Genomic DNA, 18,632 nt, shown 5'->3' with positions numbered 1-18,632 from the left:
GTCGGCGGACGGCTTTTTTTTTTTTGTGGTTTTAGGGCGCACAACTTCAACGGTCATTAGCGCCCAGACTACGTGAGGAATGCACCGCGAGTCACAAGTTTAAAACAGCAACGAAACGGAAAACACGATAAAAGACAGACTGACAGGCATAGGATTAAAAAAGGAAAACAGCAGAATCAAATGTCCTTTGAGAGGGTTGTCAAATTGATAAAATGAAGAACGCAAGCAGCTGCTCGGGGGTCATCCACTAAAATGGCTTCTACAGTACATGGCAGGCCAAGATCAAGACGCAGGATGTTAAAATCCGGACAGACCATTAAAATGTGGCAGACCGTCAGCAATTGCCCACATGGGCAGAACGGCGCCGGCGCAGCCGTCAGCAGATGGCGATGGCTGAACCGGCAGTGGCCAATTCGTAACCGGGCCAAAACGACCTCCTCCCACCGAGAAGGGCGTGAGGAGGACGTCCAAGCCACGGGAAGAGGTTTCAGGGCCCGAGGTTTGTTGTCCGTAAGTGCAGCCCAATCGGCATGCCACTGCGATAAAATGCGCCGACAAATTACCCTGCTACAATCTGACGAAGGGACACAACAAGATGCTGTCCGAGGCTGGAGGACCGCAGCCTTGGCAACGGCATCTGCAGCTTCGTTCCCAGGGATACCGACATGGGCAGGAACCCACATAAAGCTAACCGGAGAACCGACGTCCACCAGCTGCTGAAGAGAGCGTGGGATCCGGTGCACGAAAGGGTGAACCGGCTACGGATCACTGAGGCTCTGGATAGCGCTCAGGGAATCGGAGCATATGACATACGCAGAATGTCGGTGGCGGCAGATGTAAAGGACAGCCTGGTAGAGGGCAAAGAGCTCAGCTGTGAAGACCGAACAAAGGCCATGGAGCCGGTATTTGAAACTTTGTGCCCCAACAAGAAAAGAACACCCGACCCCGTCATTGGTCTTAGAGCCATCTGTATAAATGAAGGTCATATTAATGAACTTCGAACGAAGTTCGATAAAACGGGAGTGGTAGACTGAACCGGGGGTAACCTCCTTCGGGAGCGAGCAGAGATCAAGGTGGACGCGAACCTGAGCCTTAAGCCAAGGTGGCGTGTGGCTCTCGCCCACTCGAAAGGTTGCAGGGAGTGAAAAATTAAGGTGTTGAAGGAGGCGACGAAAGCGAACTCCAGGGGGTAGCAGGGCAGAGACATACAACCCGTATTGACTATCGAGAGAGTCATCAAAAAAGGAACGATAAGACGGGTGGTCGGGCATTGCCAGTTGCCGACAGGCATACCGACAAAGCAGTATATCGCGCCGGTAGGTGAGTGGCAACTCACCAGCGTTAGCATGAAGACTCTCGACGGGACTAATATAAAACGCTCCGATCGCAAGTCGTAAACCCCGATGTTGTATGGAGTTGAGGCGGTGTAAGATGGATGGCCGTGCAGAGGAGTATACGAAGCTCCCATAATCCAGCTTGGAGCGGACGATCGACCGATATAGACGAAGCAGGACGGTTCGATTCGCTCCCCACGACATACCACTGAGAACACGGAGGACATTTAGAGAACGGGTACAACGGGCAGCCAAATATGACATGTGGAGACCAACTAAGTTTCCTGTCAAATGTAAGACCTAAAAATTTTGTTGTCTCCACGAATGGGAGAGCAACGGGACCGAGTCGTAAGGACGGTGGGAGAAACTCTTTGTAGCGCCAGAAGTTTTACAGACCGTCTTCTCGGCAGAAAAACGGAAGCCATTGGCGACACTCCAGGAGTAAAGACGGTCAAGAGAACGCTGAAGACAGCGCTCCAGGAAACACGTACGCTGCGCGCTGCAATAGATGGTAAAATCGTCTACGAAAAGGGAGCCTGATACATCAGCTGGGAGGCAATCCATTATCGGATTGATCGCTATGGCGAAGAGAGCGACGCTCAAAACTGAGCCCTGTGGCACCCCATTCTCCTGGTGAAAGGTGTCTGACAGGACAGAACCCACACGTACCCTGAACTGTCGATCCATTAAAAAGGAACGAATAAAAAGAGGGAGGCTACCGCGAAGGCCCCATGTATGCATGGTGCGGAGAATGCCCGCCCTCCAACAGGTGTCGTAAGCCTTCTCCAAATCAAAGAACACAGCCGCGGTCGGGCGCTTCCGCAAGAAGTTATTCATAATGAAGGTTGACAAGGTAACCAGATGGTCGACAGCAGAGCGGCGCCTACGAAATCCACATTGTACATTGGTAAGTAGGCGTCGAGACTCGAGCAGCCAAACCAATCGAGAGTTAACCATTCGCTCCATCACTTTACAGACACAGCTGGTAAGCGAGATGGGTCGATAACTGTAAGGCAAGTGCTTGTCCTTCCCCGGCTTAGGAATCGGGACAACAATAGAGTCGCGTCAGCATGCGGGAACATGTCCCTCAATCCAGATGCGATTGTAAGTACGAAGAAGAAAACCTTTACCTGCAGGAGAAAGGTTCTTCAGCATCTGAATATGAATAGAATCAGGCCCTGGAGCGGAGGACCGTGATCGGCCAAGTGCGTTTTCGAGTTCCCGCATGGTGAATGGCTAGGTGGCCTAGCCTCCTCTGCCTGTTTGCGGGGGAGGAAGGCTGGGTGGTAATGAGCGGAGCTCGAAACCTCGGCGAAAAAGCGGCCGAAGGCATTGGAGACATCCTCAGGGGCAACAAGGACGTCATTTGCGACCGTCAAGCCAGAAACTGGTGAGTGGACCTTAGTGCCAGATAGCCGGCGCAGGCTACCCCAGACAACAGAAGGAGTAAAACTGTTGAAGGTGCTTGTGAAAGCAGCCCAGATGGCTTTCTTGCTTTCTTTAATAACACGACGACACTGAGCACGTAATCGTTTATAATTGATACAATTCGCCACTGTAGGGTGGCGTTTAAAGGTGCGTAAAGCACGTCGACGAGCACGTAAAGCGTCTCTACATGCTGCAGTCCACCAGTGGACCGGTACGCGACGTGGAGAAGAAGTAGGGTGAGGGATGGAATATTCAGCAGCAGCGAGAATGACGTCCGTGAGGTGTGCGACCTGACGATCGCAGCTTGTGAAGGTTTTATCCTGAAAGGTCGCCCTGGAAGAGAAGAGCCCCCAGTCTGCCTTGGAGATGGTCCAACTAGAGGAGCACGGAGAGGGGGTATGCTGCAGGAGATGGATAACACACGGGAAGTGGTCGCTCGAATATGTATCAGAAAGTGCATACCACTCAAACCGGCGTGCAAGTTGGGGAGTACATATAGAGAGGTCTAAATGGGAATAGGTGTGAGATGTGTCCGAAAGAAAAGTAGGGGCGCCAGTATTGAGGCAGACAAGATCGAGCTGGTTGAAAAGGTCTGCTAACAGGGAGCCCCTCGGGCAGGATGCTGGAGAGCCCCAAAGGGGATGGTGGGCATTGAAGTCTCCAGTTAACAAAAATGGTGCAGGTAGCTGAGCAATAAGTTGCATCACGTCTGCCCTGGTAACGGCAGATGACGATGGAGTGTAAACGGTACAAAAGGAAAACGTAAAAGTGGGGAGAGTAATGCAGATGGCAACTGCCTGCAGGCCGGTGTGCAACGTGATGGGATCGTAGTAAATATCATCCCGGACCAGCAACATAACCCCTCCATGAGCTGGGATACCTACCACAGGGGGTAGGTCAAAACGCACAGAGGTGTGGTGTGCCAAGGCAATTTGATCGCATGGGCGTAGCTTCGTTTCCTGGAGGGCTACGACGAGCGGACGGTGCAAGCGGAGCAGCAACTTCAAGTCCTCTCGGTTGGAGCGAATGCTGCGAATATTCCAGTGAATAAGTGCCATCGTAAGAAAAGGAAGATGAGAGAAGTGGTCACCTCGAAGGCCGCTTAGGGCCTGGCTTCGAGCGAGCACTGCCGCCGCTATCAGTAGGCGGACAGTCATCGTCCATGTGGTCTATAGGGTCATCGGCCATCTCGGGAGGATGGCCGGGAGGGGGAGCTTCCTCCGCCAGTGAACGGCCAGATGTACGGCTACCAGCGGTGCGGCCAGGCGAAACAGATGACGGCCTGGGGCGGCAACCGCTGGGTGGCGCAGGAGAAGGAACGCGCCGTGGCGGAGAAGGAGAACTGTGCTTCCTATGCGCCTTTTTGGAAGGACGTGTAGTGGAAGTACCGGTCGAAGGCTGGGAGGTCGAGGTACGGAGGAAGTCTGCACGGGATGGTTCCTTCTTGAAGGCCCGTGCATCTGACTTCGATGTCTTCGTCTTAGCAGAAGCTGAGGAAGGTGCTCGTGTCTGTGGGGTGATGGGAGGAAGAGGAGACGTCGACCGCGCGATCTTAGCACTGGCCGAATGGACGACCGTGGTGCTGAAGGTCAGATCGCATGTCTGGGTTGCTACCTTCCGGGTAGTCCGAGGAGAGGCGAGGACAGTACTGTATTTCCCCGCTGGGAGCAGCGTGGGCTTCCTACTAGCCAATAGCTTGCGAGCAGCCGAGGTGGACACTTTCTCTTTGACCCGAATTTCTTGGATACAGCGTTCTTCCTTATAGACAGGACAGTCGCGGGAGGATGCGGCATGGGCACCCTGACAGTTCACACAACGAGGAGACGGAGGTGGACAGTCACCCTCATGGGCATCCCTGCCACAAGTGACACATTTAGCCGCATTGGAACAAGACTGTCTAGTGTGATTGAAACGCTGACACTGGTAGCAGCGCGTAGGTGTCGGGACATAGGGGCGAACAGAAATAACCTCGTAGCCCGCCTTGATGCGCGATGGCAGCTTAACACTATCGAAGGTCAAGAAAATTGTCCGGGTCGGTACAAGGTCATTGTTGACCTTTTTCATGACCTTATGGACAGCCGTCACGCCCTGCTCAGCGAGGAATGATTGAAGCTCCTCATCAGTCAATCCGTCGAGGGAGCTAGTATAGACTACACCACGAGACGAGTTCAAAGTTCGGTGGGCCTCCACCCGGACAGGGAACGTGTACAGGAGGGTGGCCCGAAGCAGTTTTTGTGCCTGAAAGGCACTCTCAGTTTCTTGTAATAAGGTGCCGTTTCGCAACCTGGTACAAGATTTGACAGATCCGGCTATGGCATCTACACCCTTCTGAATAACGAAAGGGTTGACAGAGGAAAAATCCTTTCCGTCCTCAGATCGAGAAACTACGAGGAACTGTGGGGCAGGCGGTAGTACTTTTGTCACTGTTGGCTGGTCACGTTTCCGTTTTTGAGTCGAAGTCGAAAGAGATGGAGTAGAATCCATTGCGGAGGAATCCCCCATGATTGCCAGCGTCTCCGATGGCGCGCTCCTTCCTTGTGGGGACCCTCTCAGAGGGCACTCCCGCCTTAGGTGAATGTTTACACCTCAGGTCACACCTCCCGAGAAACAGACGGAGGGACCAATCGGCATGGTCAGAAGGTATCAGCTCAGGCAATCACCCCTCCCCGGGCCTGGCCTTTACCAGGGGGTACGCGCGTGCCTTACATGTCTACCCAGGGCGGGGAATTACGCGTTACCCCGTCACCGGCTACGCGTGCGAACGCGTGGGTCGGCCTTCAGGCACGCACAGGGAGGAAGGAAGAAGAGGAAAAAGAAGAGAGAGAGGGAGAAAGAGGACAGACTGTCTCAAACGCCGAGGCGGAGACCAGAGAAGGCAAGGAGAAGAAGGTAATGAGAAGGCAAGGAGAAGAAGGTAATGAGAAGGCAAGGAGAAGAAGGCAATGAGAAGGCAAGGAGAAGAAGGCAATGAGAAGGCAAGGAGAAAAAGGCAATGAGAGGGCAAGGAGAAAAAGGCAATGAGAGGGCAAGGAGAAAAAGGCAATGAGAGGGCAAGGAGAAAAAGGCAATGAGAAGGCAAGGAGAAAAAGGCAATGAGAAGGCAAGGAGAAAAAGGCAATGAGAAGGCAAGGAGAAAAAGGCAATGAGAAGGCAAGGAGAAAAAGGCAATGAGAAGGCAAGGAGAAAAAGGCAATGAGAAGGCAAGGAGAAAAAGGCAATGAGAAGGCAAGGAGAAGTCAAGGGAAAGAGTAAGGAAGACAGTGAGGTCGAGAAGAGCAAGGAAAGGAACCAACAAAAGGAAGGAAAAAACGAGAAGTGAAAAACCAAAAAGACCACGATTATAGGTCGTGGAACCGTCCGTCTCCGGACGCAGGCGCTAACTACCCCCGTGAGGGGGATGGACTCCTTTTAGTCGCCTCTTACGACAGGCAGGAATACCGCGGGCCTATTCTAATCCCCGGACCCGCAGGGGCATTTTCTTCTTGGTGTAGCAATTTTAATGGTCAGTAGTGTATCTTCCAACGGAAATCGTAGGGTCAGTATTGCCTCATATTCCTAGACATCAACAAAACCCAAACTGATATTCCCCGACATCAGCTTCTACGAGTTTTTCCATTATTCTGCAAGGAGCTGATGTTCATACTTTGCAACCCAATGACTTAACTGGTATCTCATTAGTGCTCACACCTGTCACCAACTGCTTTCTTTGGAACTGAAATCTCATATTTTTGAAATGTGAGGGTATTTCGCCTCCCTCATACATCTTGCACACTAGATGGGAGATTTGTGTCATACCATATGGGAGAGTTTTGCCATGCCTTACTCTCCCAAAACTGTCAGTAGCTCTGAGAACACCACACACACACACACACACACACACACACACACACACACACACAATTTCTACACAGTCCTCCTTAGCCATTTTCGACTTCTCGTCAATAATTTGTTAAACATTCATATTTCCTTTTGCCTACTTTATTTGCTGAATTTTTATAGTTTCTTCTTTTAACAGTTGAACTCAGTATCTCCTGCATTAACCAAAGATTTCTATTTGGCCCTGTTATTTACCTATTTGATCTTTTTCTACCTTCTCTGAAAGCTACCAATTCATCCCCAACAACTTTATTCTTTGTTTTTCATTGTCCTAGTTTGTTATTGTGTGTGCTGTAAGTCCATTGCTTCCTTCTCTAACAGTAAGTTTCTCACTTTTTTCGTTGTAACATAACCTGTTGTGTTTGCATCCTAAACATTTCCCCACTTCTTACCTTTCCAAGTCTTGCATCTCATCCTGGTGTTCTATTTTTTTCTGCTTTGTTTCACATTCTCTACGGAGCATACTGATTTTGATATCAGCATGTGCCGCATAATTATTACTATCATCCTGGACACTAAGTATACAATTCGACACTATCAATGATGTTTTCAGTGTGCATGTAATACATGTAGGTGTGTGTCATCTTATATTTAGCGTTTTTAAATTTTTTTTACTTGTAGCTATGTACTTCCTGTGCCAAATTACGCATTATTACCCACATGATTTGTATGCACGAAAATTGAAAAATTTATGTTTGTTGCCTGGCAATTGAAATTTCGTAAACAGATCTCGTCGCAAAGAAAACCGCCTTTGTTTCAGTGACTGCCACACCAACTCGCGAATCATGTCAGTGACACTCACCCATATTGCGCCATAACACGAAACGAACTGCCCTTCTTTGCACTTTTTCGCTGTCCTCCGCCAATCGTACCTGGTAAGGATCCCACACCGCCCAGCAATATTCCAGCAGAGGACGTACAAGTGTAATGTAGGCTCTCTTTGGTAGGTTTGTCGCATCTTCCAAGTTTCTGCCAACAAAGCGCAGTCTTTGTTTCGTCTTTCCCACAATATTATCTATGTGGTCATTCCAATTTAAGTTGCTCATAATTGTAATTCCTAGGTATTTAGTCGAATTGACAGCCCTTAAATTTCTGCAATTTATCGTATATCCAAAATTAAGCAGATTCCTCTTAGTACCCACGTCGATGACCTCGCACTTTTCTTTGTTTGGTGCCAACTGCCACTTCTCGCATCATAAAGAAATTCTCTCTAGAACATTTTGTAATTGGAATTGATCGTCTGATGATTTTACTGGAAATTACAGCATCGGGCAGCTCAATTTATCACCTAGACCCTTTATGTAAATCAGGAACGGCAGAGGGCCTATGACACTACCTTGCGGAACGCCGTATATGACTTCTATTCTACTCGATGATTTGCCGTCTATCAGTATGAACTGTGACATCTCTGCGAGGAAATCAAGAATCCAGTCACACAACAGAGACGATACTTCATACGTATCAAATTTGATTAATACTGGATGTATACGTGGACAAGGAAAAATTCCCGGATTTCCCGCTTAAAAATACGCTCTCCCACATGAAAACACTTTTTCCGTCTTAAGTGACGGTATATTATCCCTCGGAAGTGCAAAACTTATCAATTCTTTGAATGGTTATGGTTTTGGACATGGGCATAGAATTTCCTGGCACTTTAGAAAACGAAACTCAGGGAAAAAGACACGTTTTGGAAATATCTTTGACGTGCAGCAACATGTACGTTGCGTATTTTCGTATTACGACAGCTCACATTGAAATTCCACCAAACACCGCATGTTACTTTCCGAATCACTGAAATCGAGATTGCGATGCGCTTTTGTAAGCCAGTCACAGCTCATGTCACGTGATCTCGCCAGCTCATGACAGCGAGTACTCAGAGCATAGGACGCGTGATGTAGTCAGCCAATAGCAACATCCCTGCTAAGCAGCGGTAACACACGAGTTAATGGCTTACATTAATATACATAGTGTTGCTACAAGAAAAGCAAAGCTTCCACATATAATATTGGTCACTAAGGTTAATAAGCTGCAAGAGAAGCCTATCTTTCGAAATGATGTCGATTTTTTGCGCGTGTTACACTTTCAGATACATCACAAATGTGGCACTAAAATTTTTAATAATGACAGAAATGTCTGATCTCCAGGGTTCGAAATTCTGGTAAATGGCTTGTCATCAAAGAGTTGATTTTTAAATGGAGTGAAACACACTGTGATTTAAGAATTTCACGGTACATCCTCGCGCATAGTCCAACTTACGTTAAAGGATATTTACTTTGAAAGTAACGCTTGTCAAACCAGCATTAGCAATATTTTTCCACGATCTGCTGGAAACAGGTTCGTTCCAGCAGCTGCCGGAGAGTGCCAGGTAAGAGGCGCCCCGCGCTTGCGCAGCTAACATGACGTAGGAAGCCCGTATGTACGTACGTGTAAAACATTGAAAGATCTTACATTACGTTGTAAAAGCAGTAAGACGTCCCAGGGTACTCCAAGAGATCAGAATTTCGTGAACCGTACTAAAATGTGCACATTTAAACTGCTACTTAAAGCGCACATTCGTATGTCCAGATTCAGATGTAAATTTTCTTGGAGTACCAGTGCTGCATTATCTCATGTTTCGTTCATTATTATGGAATAATGCCATACGTGCTAGAAGATGAAAACTTGCACTTGAAATGCAGCGACCAGCTGAAACTAGCCAGTACCGTGGAATTAAAAATTTCGTTTCAAATACATTGGATGCCTCTGCAGAAAAGGTTAATAAAAGCCAAATTTCTTTAGCAAACAGACAAAAATAACTTATTGTTCTGCAAGGCGATTAGTGCTTGACTGTCAGAAACTTGGAAATAAAGTAAAGTCTGAAACTAATAACGTATATCAGCCTTCGGTAATTATGTGAATGTATTTTAATTCACTTGATACCTCCCGGCCAAAGATATCCGTTTTGCTTTCATTTGACGCGAGAGTAAACGGAAGGAGAAAAAGCAAAATCACTGAACGTTAACACAGGCCATGTGGAGACTGCCCACTATAAATCAGACTTCTCTGCGCATCGGCCTCGGATCTACTATATTTGCGAACCGGTCAACACTAAAAAAATCGAATTTTCGAAAGTACCCTAGGGCATCTTGTAAAACACATCATTCTGAAAAATTTGAAACAAAAACATACGTGTTCGAGAAAATATACGACATGTTATTTGGTCTTAAGTGTGCTGAAGTGCAGTGCCACGCCTCTTCACACAGCGTTCTCTTACTGCACTGCACATCACTGCACTTCGCACTGTGGGACTCAAATGTGTATTTTGTAACGGATGCCATCGAACTACATTCAGGACAGCGGAAATTAAAATGTCCTTTGATTTTAAACAAAATAACCTTGCAATTAATACTGGATGGTATTATTTGTAACCGGAAGAAGAACTCTTCAGAAAATTTGGATTCTTTACTGCCTAATAGCTAATAACTTTCTGTTCTGGGTGACAAAATGAAATATAGGATACACAAAACCAGGTAAGACATGAGACAAGCAAGACAGTACATATTTCTTCAATCCTTGCGTTCTTTTCTCACTAATCTTGCTCTAGCTTTACACGCCGTGCTTTCCTTTCTGCGAAAGAATCTGTTGCCTCATCAAAATTCGTCAAATGTTTTGCTACATGAAAAATCGAAATGTCGTTGTCTAATACTCAAAAAGCTTTTAATACAAATAGTACCAAAGACTGGTGTGGTTTCTCGATCTCATTACGTCTATTGTCACTGTTTGCAGGACGAAAGGAAATAGGCCCTTCTAATATTGCAGCAGCTGTAACACACACCAAACAAGCGAGATTGTTTTGGTAATAACGGTCATTTTTATAATACGGCAGAATATAACTCGCCAAGTACCAATATGAAATGCCTGTTTGGCCTACTACAAGCAAAAGGCTTTGTGTAAGGAAATAGTTTCATGTTTCATTCATAAGCTCCAGTTTCTTAAGCATGAGATCGAAAAGTAGAAAAGTAGTAGTGCGAAATTTTTGTATAAATTTGGAACCACCCCGTTTCTTCTCCTTCCTCGTTCTAACAAAAGCTTCTCATCCCTAATTCTGTAGCTATTCGTATCATTGTCAAAGCTCAATTCTCCAGTTAACTCTACTAACTCTGCCAGAATCACCAGTTTAGTAATTATCCAGCGATTATTCTCCGGTTAGGCGTTATTACGTGTTCGTACAACGCGTTTTCCGCGCTACTCCCAGAATGGAACTTAAGCGGCTGCTAACCAGGAAATGTACAACTTGCCCTCTAGTGTTGTGACCTGGTCAAAAACTTTCTGTCAAACTTTCATTTTCTTTGATACAGCGACAAGATAATACATTAATATTTCGTATCTGGATAATACGTTAATATTTCGTATCTGTTATTCCTGTCGGTCGTTCATTAGCACTCTGGTAGTCTGAATCTATGGACGTAGCTATTCGCTCATCATCTGCATACCAGTCAGTCACACACACACACACACACACACACACACACACACACACACACACACTACATTCACCCGTGCGGCTTTATTCCACTCAGCTCGTGAAGCCCCGTCCCCTTTGTCTGCAGGAAAGTTTATTTCCAGATGCGACGAAGATTCCCCTGGCAGGTACGTCACGTACACTATGCACGGATTCAAAAATCAACTTACGATTCATTCAGAAATCAACTTAGAATGTGATCCAAAATGTTCACAAATCAACAGCGATGAGCTTCAAACTCTTTTGAATAATCGAAAGACCAATGTGCGCTAGATGCTAGGTGCTTTGTGAAACAAGGTTATTTTTCCTAAACAATATGAATTCCCCCCCCCCCTCGCCACAGAAATTGGAGCCCGGTTCAGATACTCTGGTTTGCTGCGTGCAGAACCAACAGCGACATTTGTTTCCAGAAGCGGGAGAAGGTACTACTCAGAAGCGACTCAACTGCGCATGCGCGTGGTTCCGCTCGTAACTGCTTAAATGAATCTAATGTAAACAGTTGTGACTTAACGCTCATCAGAGGTAATTTGTTGTGACGAAGCACTGCATTGTCTTCCTACAGCCTTTCACACATTTTGCTATTGGCAGACACTTGTATGAGCACTGTTTCGTTTATATATAAAGCATTCCCTCATTCATATTTTGTTGCTGCAGTATTATTCTCCAGCAGCGGGATACAGTAATGTCCTTAGTTAGAGTATCGGTTACTAACAGTCAAAATGACAAAAAATTAACTGAAAACTACATCAATGAAAAACTCCCGGGATTCTAGAAAATTCCCGTTTTCCCCAGTTTTCTTGCGGATGAAAAAATTCCTGGGTCTTTCCGGGATCTTCCGGGCCGTATACACCATGTAATAGTCTCTTGTTAGGAATGGTATCAAAACCCTTCTGGAAATCTAGGAATATGGAATCGATCTTAAAACCTTGTCGACAGCACTCATTACTTCATGGGAATAAAGAGTTAGCTGTGTTTCACACAAACGATAGTTTCTGAATCCATGTTGGTTATCTATCAGTAAGTCATTTTCTTCGAGGTGAGTCATAATGTTCGAATACAGTATATGCTCCAAAATCCTACAGCAAATTGAGGTCAGTAATATGTCTCTGTAATTCAATAGATTACTCCTATTTCCTTTCTTGAGTACTGGTGTGACCTGTGCTACTTTCCAGTCTTTAGGAACAGACCTTTCGCCAAGTGAACGGTTGTATATGATTGCTAAGAAAGGCACTATTGTGTCTGCATACTCTGAAAGGAACCTGATTCGTATTCCATCTAGACGAGAAGACTTGCCTTTCTTAAGTGATTTGAATTGTTTCACAACACCTAATATACATAATTTTTCGTGAAGGAATTAAGGAAAACGGTATTTAGTAACTCCGGTTTAGTGGCACCATCATTGAGGAAACTGCTGTTGGGCATATATAAAACTGAAGTATAAAATGGTCCATACTTGATACTGAAATCCACAGGCTATGAAGTCATCTTGCAAATGTATCAGTTCACTGTGAGATGTCAATATATTTTTCAGTACGACCAACTATCTTTGCCCACGTCAGTTGCTCATTTCTGAAACTAGAAGTTAACTATACCATGGAATTATGCAAAACTTCTCCTCTGTGAATCAAATCCACTACTCATCACACCTGGTGACCTCCATCATCCATCGAATACAGGAGTTTGTTTACGAGTGACGAGCCATACAGTGCTGTACGCATCTCCACTCAGCCACACCCACTGCATTTCTCACTTCTCGAGAGCAGATACCTCAACCATTAGACCAGCTGATGCGTTTGCTGGCGTAGATGGAATTACCATTGTGGATCATGTTTTTTACCCATGGTTTGCAAACACTACCGCCAGAGGTTCTCATGTACATCCTCTGCAGTAAGGTAACATCCACCGATTCGATTTCCCTTTTGCTACTCTTCCCACAAGTCCCCCGGGATAAACTCTAGTGCAAGTGTCGATGAGACACTGAGTCAGAAGTGGAGGTGTGCTCAGGCAGCCGACTGGTCAAGGAGACTGCCTGCAATAAGCAGCAAATCTGGGTTCCTGTTCCAGTGCGGCACAGATTTCCAATAGTCACTACGGATGTAACTCACTAGGGAACCATTTAAGGAATATTCGAATTACATTTTAAGACAAACCCAAAACAAGCTGTATCCTCATACCGGTACTAAATAATAACTTTGTAATTATTACTTTTATTTCTGTTTACCTTTCTTTCGTCATTTCTTCCTGAGTGTCTTCAATAACTTGTATCTACAACCATTCACGTAAGTTTTGTAGAGTGGAATTGTGTGAAACATCCCGTTTGCTTACCCATTTAATTCAGAATCAATTTGTAAGACACACAATCATCACTAAAAACAAAATCTAGATTCAACACATCAGTATATAAAGAATATTTGGAAATGGGTATGATTTGTATGTGACACTTCCTACGTAACTAAAGTTCAGTGACTCTGAACTGAACTTAATTCTCACGGCAAATACAGAGAACGAGAAATCTTCTGCACATGTGCTCAATCTTCAAAATATCATAGCCAAAAAAGTGAGAAATAAGTAATGTTTAATGGCAACTGTAACCTCTATCCAAAAACTGAAGGAATCTGTTTTTTATTTTATTTACTATATCGGCTGGTTAATGCCAAAATAAGCAGTACTCTGAGGGTAAGACTTGGGCACGTGTGGTAACACAACTCACCGGAAGCGACAGACGGCTGCGTCATCAGGTGGAGGGGTGTGTCGGGCAGACGTGGGAGGCGCAGCTGCAGCAGGAGTCCGGCTGTGGCCGCTGTGGGGTTGACGGTCAGAGTTGGGGGTGGGCCCGCCCCCTGTGGCGGTCGGCGAGCTGCACAGAGAAACACTGTGTGGGTGGGCGTGTTCACACAGGGGCTCACTGCAGGCGTTACAGCTGAGGGACTGTCCACTGGGGTAACAGAACACTCAGTGCCAACAACACCAGCCTGTCACTTAAGGTGACTGTACCACCAATTAACTGGTCTTTTTCTGCACTACTTCTGCTATATACCTCAATGGCATAGCTTAAGATGCAAAACAACAAATTGTTCACAATGAAGCACAAACCAAATCCCAAACATAAGGGCCAACAATTTTGCTGCCCTGACAGAACAACTATCAGACACAATTTAGAAGCAGTTAAAGTCATCTGGCTGCTACTTTTGGTTGTGAGGTAATTTGAAAACTGATATATGGATGCTGAATTATATCGCTGGAGGAAGAGAGAGAGAGAGAGAGAGAGAGAGAGAGAGAGAGAGAGAGATCCAGCGATAGAGAAACAAACTGATAAGTTGGTGTATCAACTTACTGTTGAAACTATACGGTCATGGATATGCAGGCGCTCTGATGTGAAGCCCGAGGGAATGAAGAAGATGGACAAGAATTACAAGAGCTATGCTATAAAAGTTATCGAGAGTATATTCAAAATTTGCATTTCAGTAAAGCAAATAGAACTGTATATATGCATGTAATGTCTCCACAATTCGATTCCTTGAAAAGACAGCAGTGGTGATGTGTTTCATAAACAACAATTTTCGTGTTGAGCAGTTTGCAGTAGAGGCCACCATTAAAAGAAAAAATGGATTACGCAGTGTATGCAATTTTATCTGATGGACAACGTTTACAACTTGCGAAGTAACCTGTAGTCTATTGAATATGGATCTTTTTTTTAAATTAAAAAGAAACAAAATAGACTTGTATGGAGCATATGTATCCGAGACAGAGAGGCAACAAATGATAGCTGGATGAAAACGTCACATCAATACTGACATTGTGGGAGATATGTCTTACACCTGTAGATGAACAGCGCATATAATCTGCTGTATGCCCGTAGCAGGAAACCTGATAGGATTCCCTGGACGACCTCTGGTAACGCCACAAGGAACTTCAAAAAAGACAGGGGGGCAGAGATTTCCTGTCTGTTTCGTTAAAGGGAATGCACGGAAAATATTGAGGGCGATAGCTGAACAGAGACGAGAAGGAAATGTGATTGTAAGGCACTGCATCGAGTGTGACAATGTTACTGTGCTGGCTGGAGTATTCTCTTCTTGTTTGCCCCCAGTGTGCATGAGTAGCCCCAGTGCTCATAGCTCCTGCTTTACTGGATATCTCAGGGAGACATACCCGGCTCTTTGGGGCCAGTCACTTAGGGGTAGCGTCTTTTTCAGTAATCAGGAAAATCCTCAGTCCCAGGTTTGAACCTCACCATCACTTGAATTTTGAATAAGAATCATCAACATTGGTGTCTGAAGACTTCCAGCATCAGGTGTCACCCTCTTTCAGCCAACAGCCTTTCAAAAGAGGGCGGAGGGGCCGACAGAGGTTCAGGGCACTCTCTTTCCCTTGAGGTCTGAAACTGCTCCTAAATGAGGAAGAATTGGCAATGATCAACAACGTGAGGATACAGAAGGCAATGTAAACCACTGCATTAAGATACATAACGTGCATCAACATGACATATGGTATGTGATAACGGTCTCTCCATTGACAAAAGACTAGTCCCCATTCAAACTCCAGGCGAGGTGGCCCAAGAGGGAGGTGACCACGAGAAAAAGGTTGAGTAACCAACGAAAGGATAACATTCTATGATTCGGGAGCTGGAAAGTTAGGAGTTCGAATGTGGTTGGGAGCCAGAAAATAAGAAACGAATTTCTGGTCACATGAGAATAGAGTAGTAGCAACAGCAGTAGGATTCAGTATCAATAGAAAGGCAGGGCAGAAAGTGAGTATAGATGTGTTCTCATGAGCATCAAAAGCAAACCAACAACATGCATAGTTCAGGTATACATGATGACGTCGCAAGTTGAAGGTGGAGAGAGAGAAAAAGTGAGGATATTGAACAGGTAATTCAGTACTATGTAATAGTCATGGAGGGACTGAAATGCAATCGTAGGGGAAGGAGTAGAAGAAAGGGTTACACGAGAATATGTACTTGATAATAGGAATAGGGGAGAACAAAGGCTAGTTAAGTTGTACAGTAAATTTATCGTAGTAATAGCTGGTATAGTCTGTTCAAAAATCACTAGACGAGGAGGTATACTTGGAAAAGGACCGAAATATGGGAGGTTTAAAGTCACACCATATTAATGTCAGGCAAACATTTTGAAATCAGATACTGGACTGTAAAGCATACCCAGGAGTAGATATAGAGTCATAACAATTTAGCAGTGATTAAGAGTAGGCTCAATTTTACGAGACTCGTCAGGAGCAATCGATGTACAAAGAAGTGGAATACAGTAGTACTAAGGAAAGAAGAGATGAGATTTATGTTCTCTGAGGCTACAGATACTGCAATAATAAGCAGCTCAATAGGTAGTTCAGTTGAAGAGGAATGGATATCTTTAACAACGACAGTAACGGAAGTTGGAAAGAAAAACGTAGGTACAAAGAAGTTAACTGCGAAGAAACCATGGAAAACATAAGAAATCCTTCAGTTGATCAATCGAAGATATAAGTTCAAAAATATTCAGGAAAATTCAGTAATAGAGAAATATGTCACTTAGGAATGAAATGAATAGGAAGTGCAGAGAAGCTAAGGCGAAATGGTACGAAAAATGTGAAGAAATCAAAGAAGAAGTGATTCTTGGGACGACTGACGCAGCATATAGAAAAGTCGAAGCAATCTTCCACAGAATTAGAAGCAAGCGTGGTAACATTAAGAGCACAATGGGAATTCCAGTGTTAAATACAGAGGCGAGATCAGATAGTTGGAAAGAGTACACTGAAGGCCTCTGATTGGAACAACTTGTCCGATGGCGTGACAGAAGAACAAGCAGGAGTCGGTATGGAAAATATTGGTGATTAGGATCAGATTTTAAAAGCGGTTTGGAAAATTTAAGATCAAAGAAGGCATAAGGTATAGACAACATTCAATCAGAAGTTCTAGTATCATTGGGGGAGGTGCAAAAGGTCTATTCTCACTGGTGTGTAGAATGTATAAGTTTGGCAATATACAATCTGACAGAAATATCATCTGCACGATTTGGAAACCTGCAAGAGCAGAGAAGTGTGAGAATTATCGCACAATCAGCTTAACAGCTCAAGCATCCCAGTTGCCAAGAAGGACAATACACAGGAGAATGGAAAAGAAAATTGAAGTTCCATGACGTTCATAGGATTTGTGGTCCTGGAGAAAGTGTTCAGCAATATCAAGTGGTGCAAGATGTTAGAAATTCAGACAAAAATACATGTACGCTATAGGAGAAGTCAAGTAATTTGCAATATGTACAAGAGGCAAGAAGGTAAAATAAGAGTGAAAGACCAAGATTGAAGTACTCGGATTAAAAAGGGTGTCGGACGGGGATGTAATCGTTCGCCCCTACTGTTCAGTCTATACATGGAAGAAGCGATGACGGAAATAATGTTAAGATTGAAGAGTGGAATTAAAATCCAGGGTGAAATGATATAAGATTTGCTGATGACTGATTCTCTCAGTGACAGTGAAGAAGAATTACAGGGTTTTCTGAATGGAATGAACAGTCTAATGAGTACGGAATATGGAATCAGAGTAAATCAGAGAAAGGCGAAATTGATAGAAGCAGTAGAAGTGAAAACAGCGAGAGACTTAGCATCGTGAATGATGATCAGTAATTAGATTAAGTTAAGGTGTTACGCAACGTAGGCAGCAAAGAAACCCATGACGAACAAAGCAAGGACGACGTCTGATTCACACTAGCACTGCCAAAAAGGGAATCGTGCTTACCTGGCTTCTGCTGGTGGCTCACCGAGCAGACGGGTGACTTCAATGACTTGTTGCGGGTACTCGAGCACAGCGTCCGCCCAGCCCCGCGTGGCCATCACCTGCAGGTGGTCCTTTATGAAGGCGACGGCAGTCCTGGTGGCGTCCGGGCACGAGTGCCTCACTGCCGTGACGGCCGTCGCCGCTGCGGTCTCGACGGCCAACTGCGAGATCAGCTGCCGCTCGCAGGCAGCCTTCAGGGCCGACAAGCCGTATTTGTCGGCCGCCGAGAGCAGCTGGGGGGCCGTGTCGGGCAGCTGGGGGGCCTGCAGGGTATACGTGTAGGCCACCAGGAGCTTCAGCACCGGGCCCTCCACGTCGTCGATGCTCACCTGGCCGCAGCTGGCCTCCAGCATGTCGTGCGCGAACATCGCTGCGAACACGGGGCTCGCGGCTGCCAACACGGCCCTGTGAGCCGCCACCCTCGTCTCGCCCGCCACCAGCGTCACCAGGGCGCCGTCACCCCCGTCTAGCAGGGTGGCCAGGGCCTCGGTTGTTGTGTTCTGAACCTCCGTAACTGCCGACATGGTGGGTGGTCCTGAAACAGTGCCACTGAGCAGCCCTCACACTGCACCCTCAACACTTGTATGAGGCGCATGCATACCTGTATGAAACAGCAGCTGTGAAAGTGTTGTCCACACTGAATCAATTGCAACGTCACCAGTTTCCTTCAAATGACAAGGGTCCGTACTGCTTCGCGATCACCTAACGTTTATAACTATCACTGCGG

The 18,632-nt window shown here is 45.7% G+C and overlaps 1 protein-coding gene across 1 annotated transcript in view; it reads right to left on the bottom strand.

The window, feature by feature from the left end:
* Positions 1–18,429, bottom strand: part of LOC126439768 (ankyrin-2-like) — a 28,670-nt gene extending 10,241 nt beyond the window's left edge. The window contains exons 1-2 of the mRNA XM_050090592.1: positions 17,867–18,429; positions 13,850–13,996 (exon numbers count right to left, since the gene is read on the bottom strand). Coding sequence (XP_049946549.1) covers positions 13,850–13,996; positions 17,867–18,429 — 710 coding nt within the window. The remainder of the gene's footprint in view (positions 1–13,849; positions 13,997–17,866) is intronic.
* Between the last annotated feature and the right edge of the window lie 203 nt (positions 18,430–18,632).

This window comes from Schistocerca serialis, unplaced genomic scaffold, assembly GCF_023864345.2.
Source record: "Schistocerca serialis cubense isolate TAMUIC-IGC-003099 unplaced genomic scaffold, iqSchSeri2.2 HiC_scaffold_1343, whole genome shotgun sequence".
Taxonomy (NCBI): domain Eukaryota; kingdom Metazoa; phylum Arthropoda; class Insecta; order Orthoptera; family Acrididae; genus Schistocerca; species Schistocerca serialis.
This window is presented reverse-complemented; position numbering and strand designations above follow the sequence as displayed.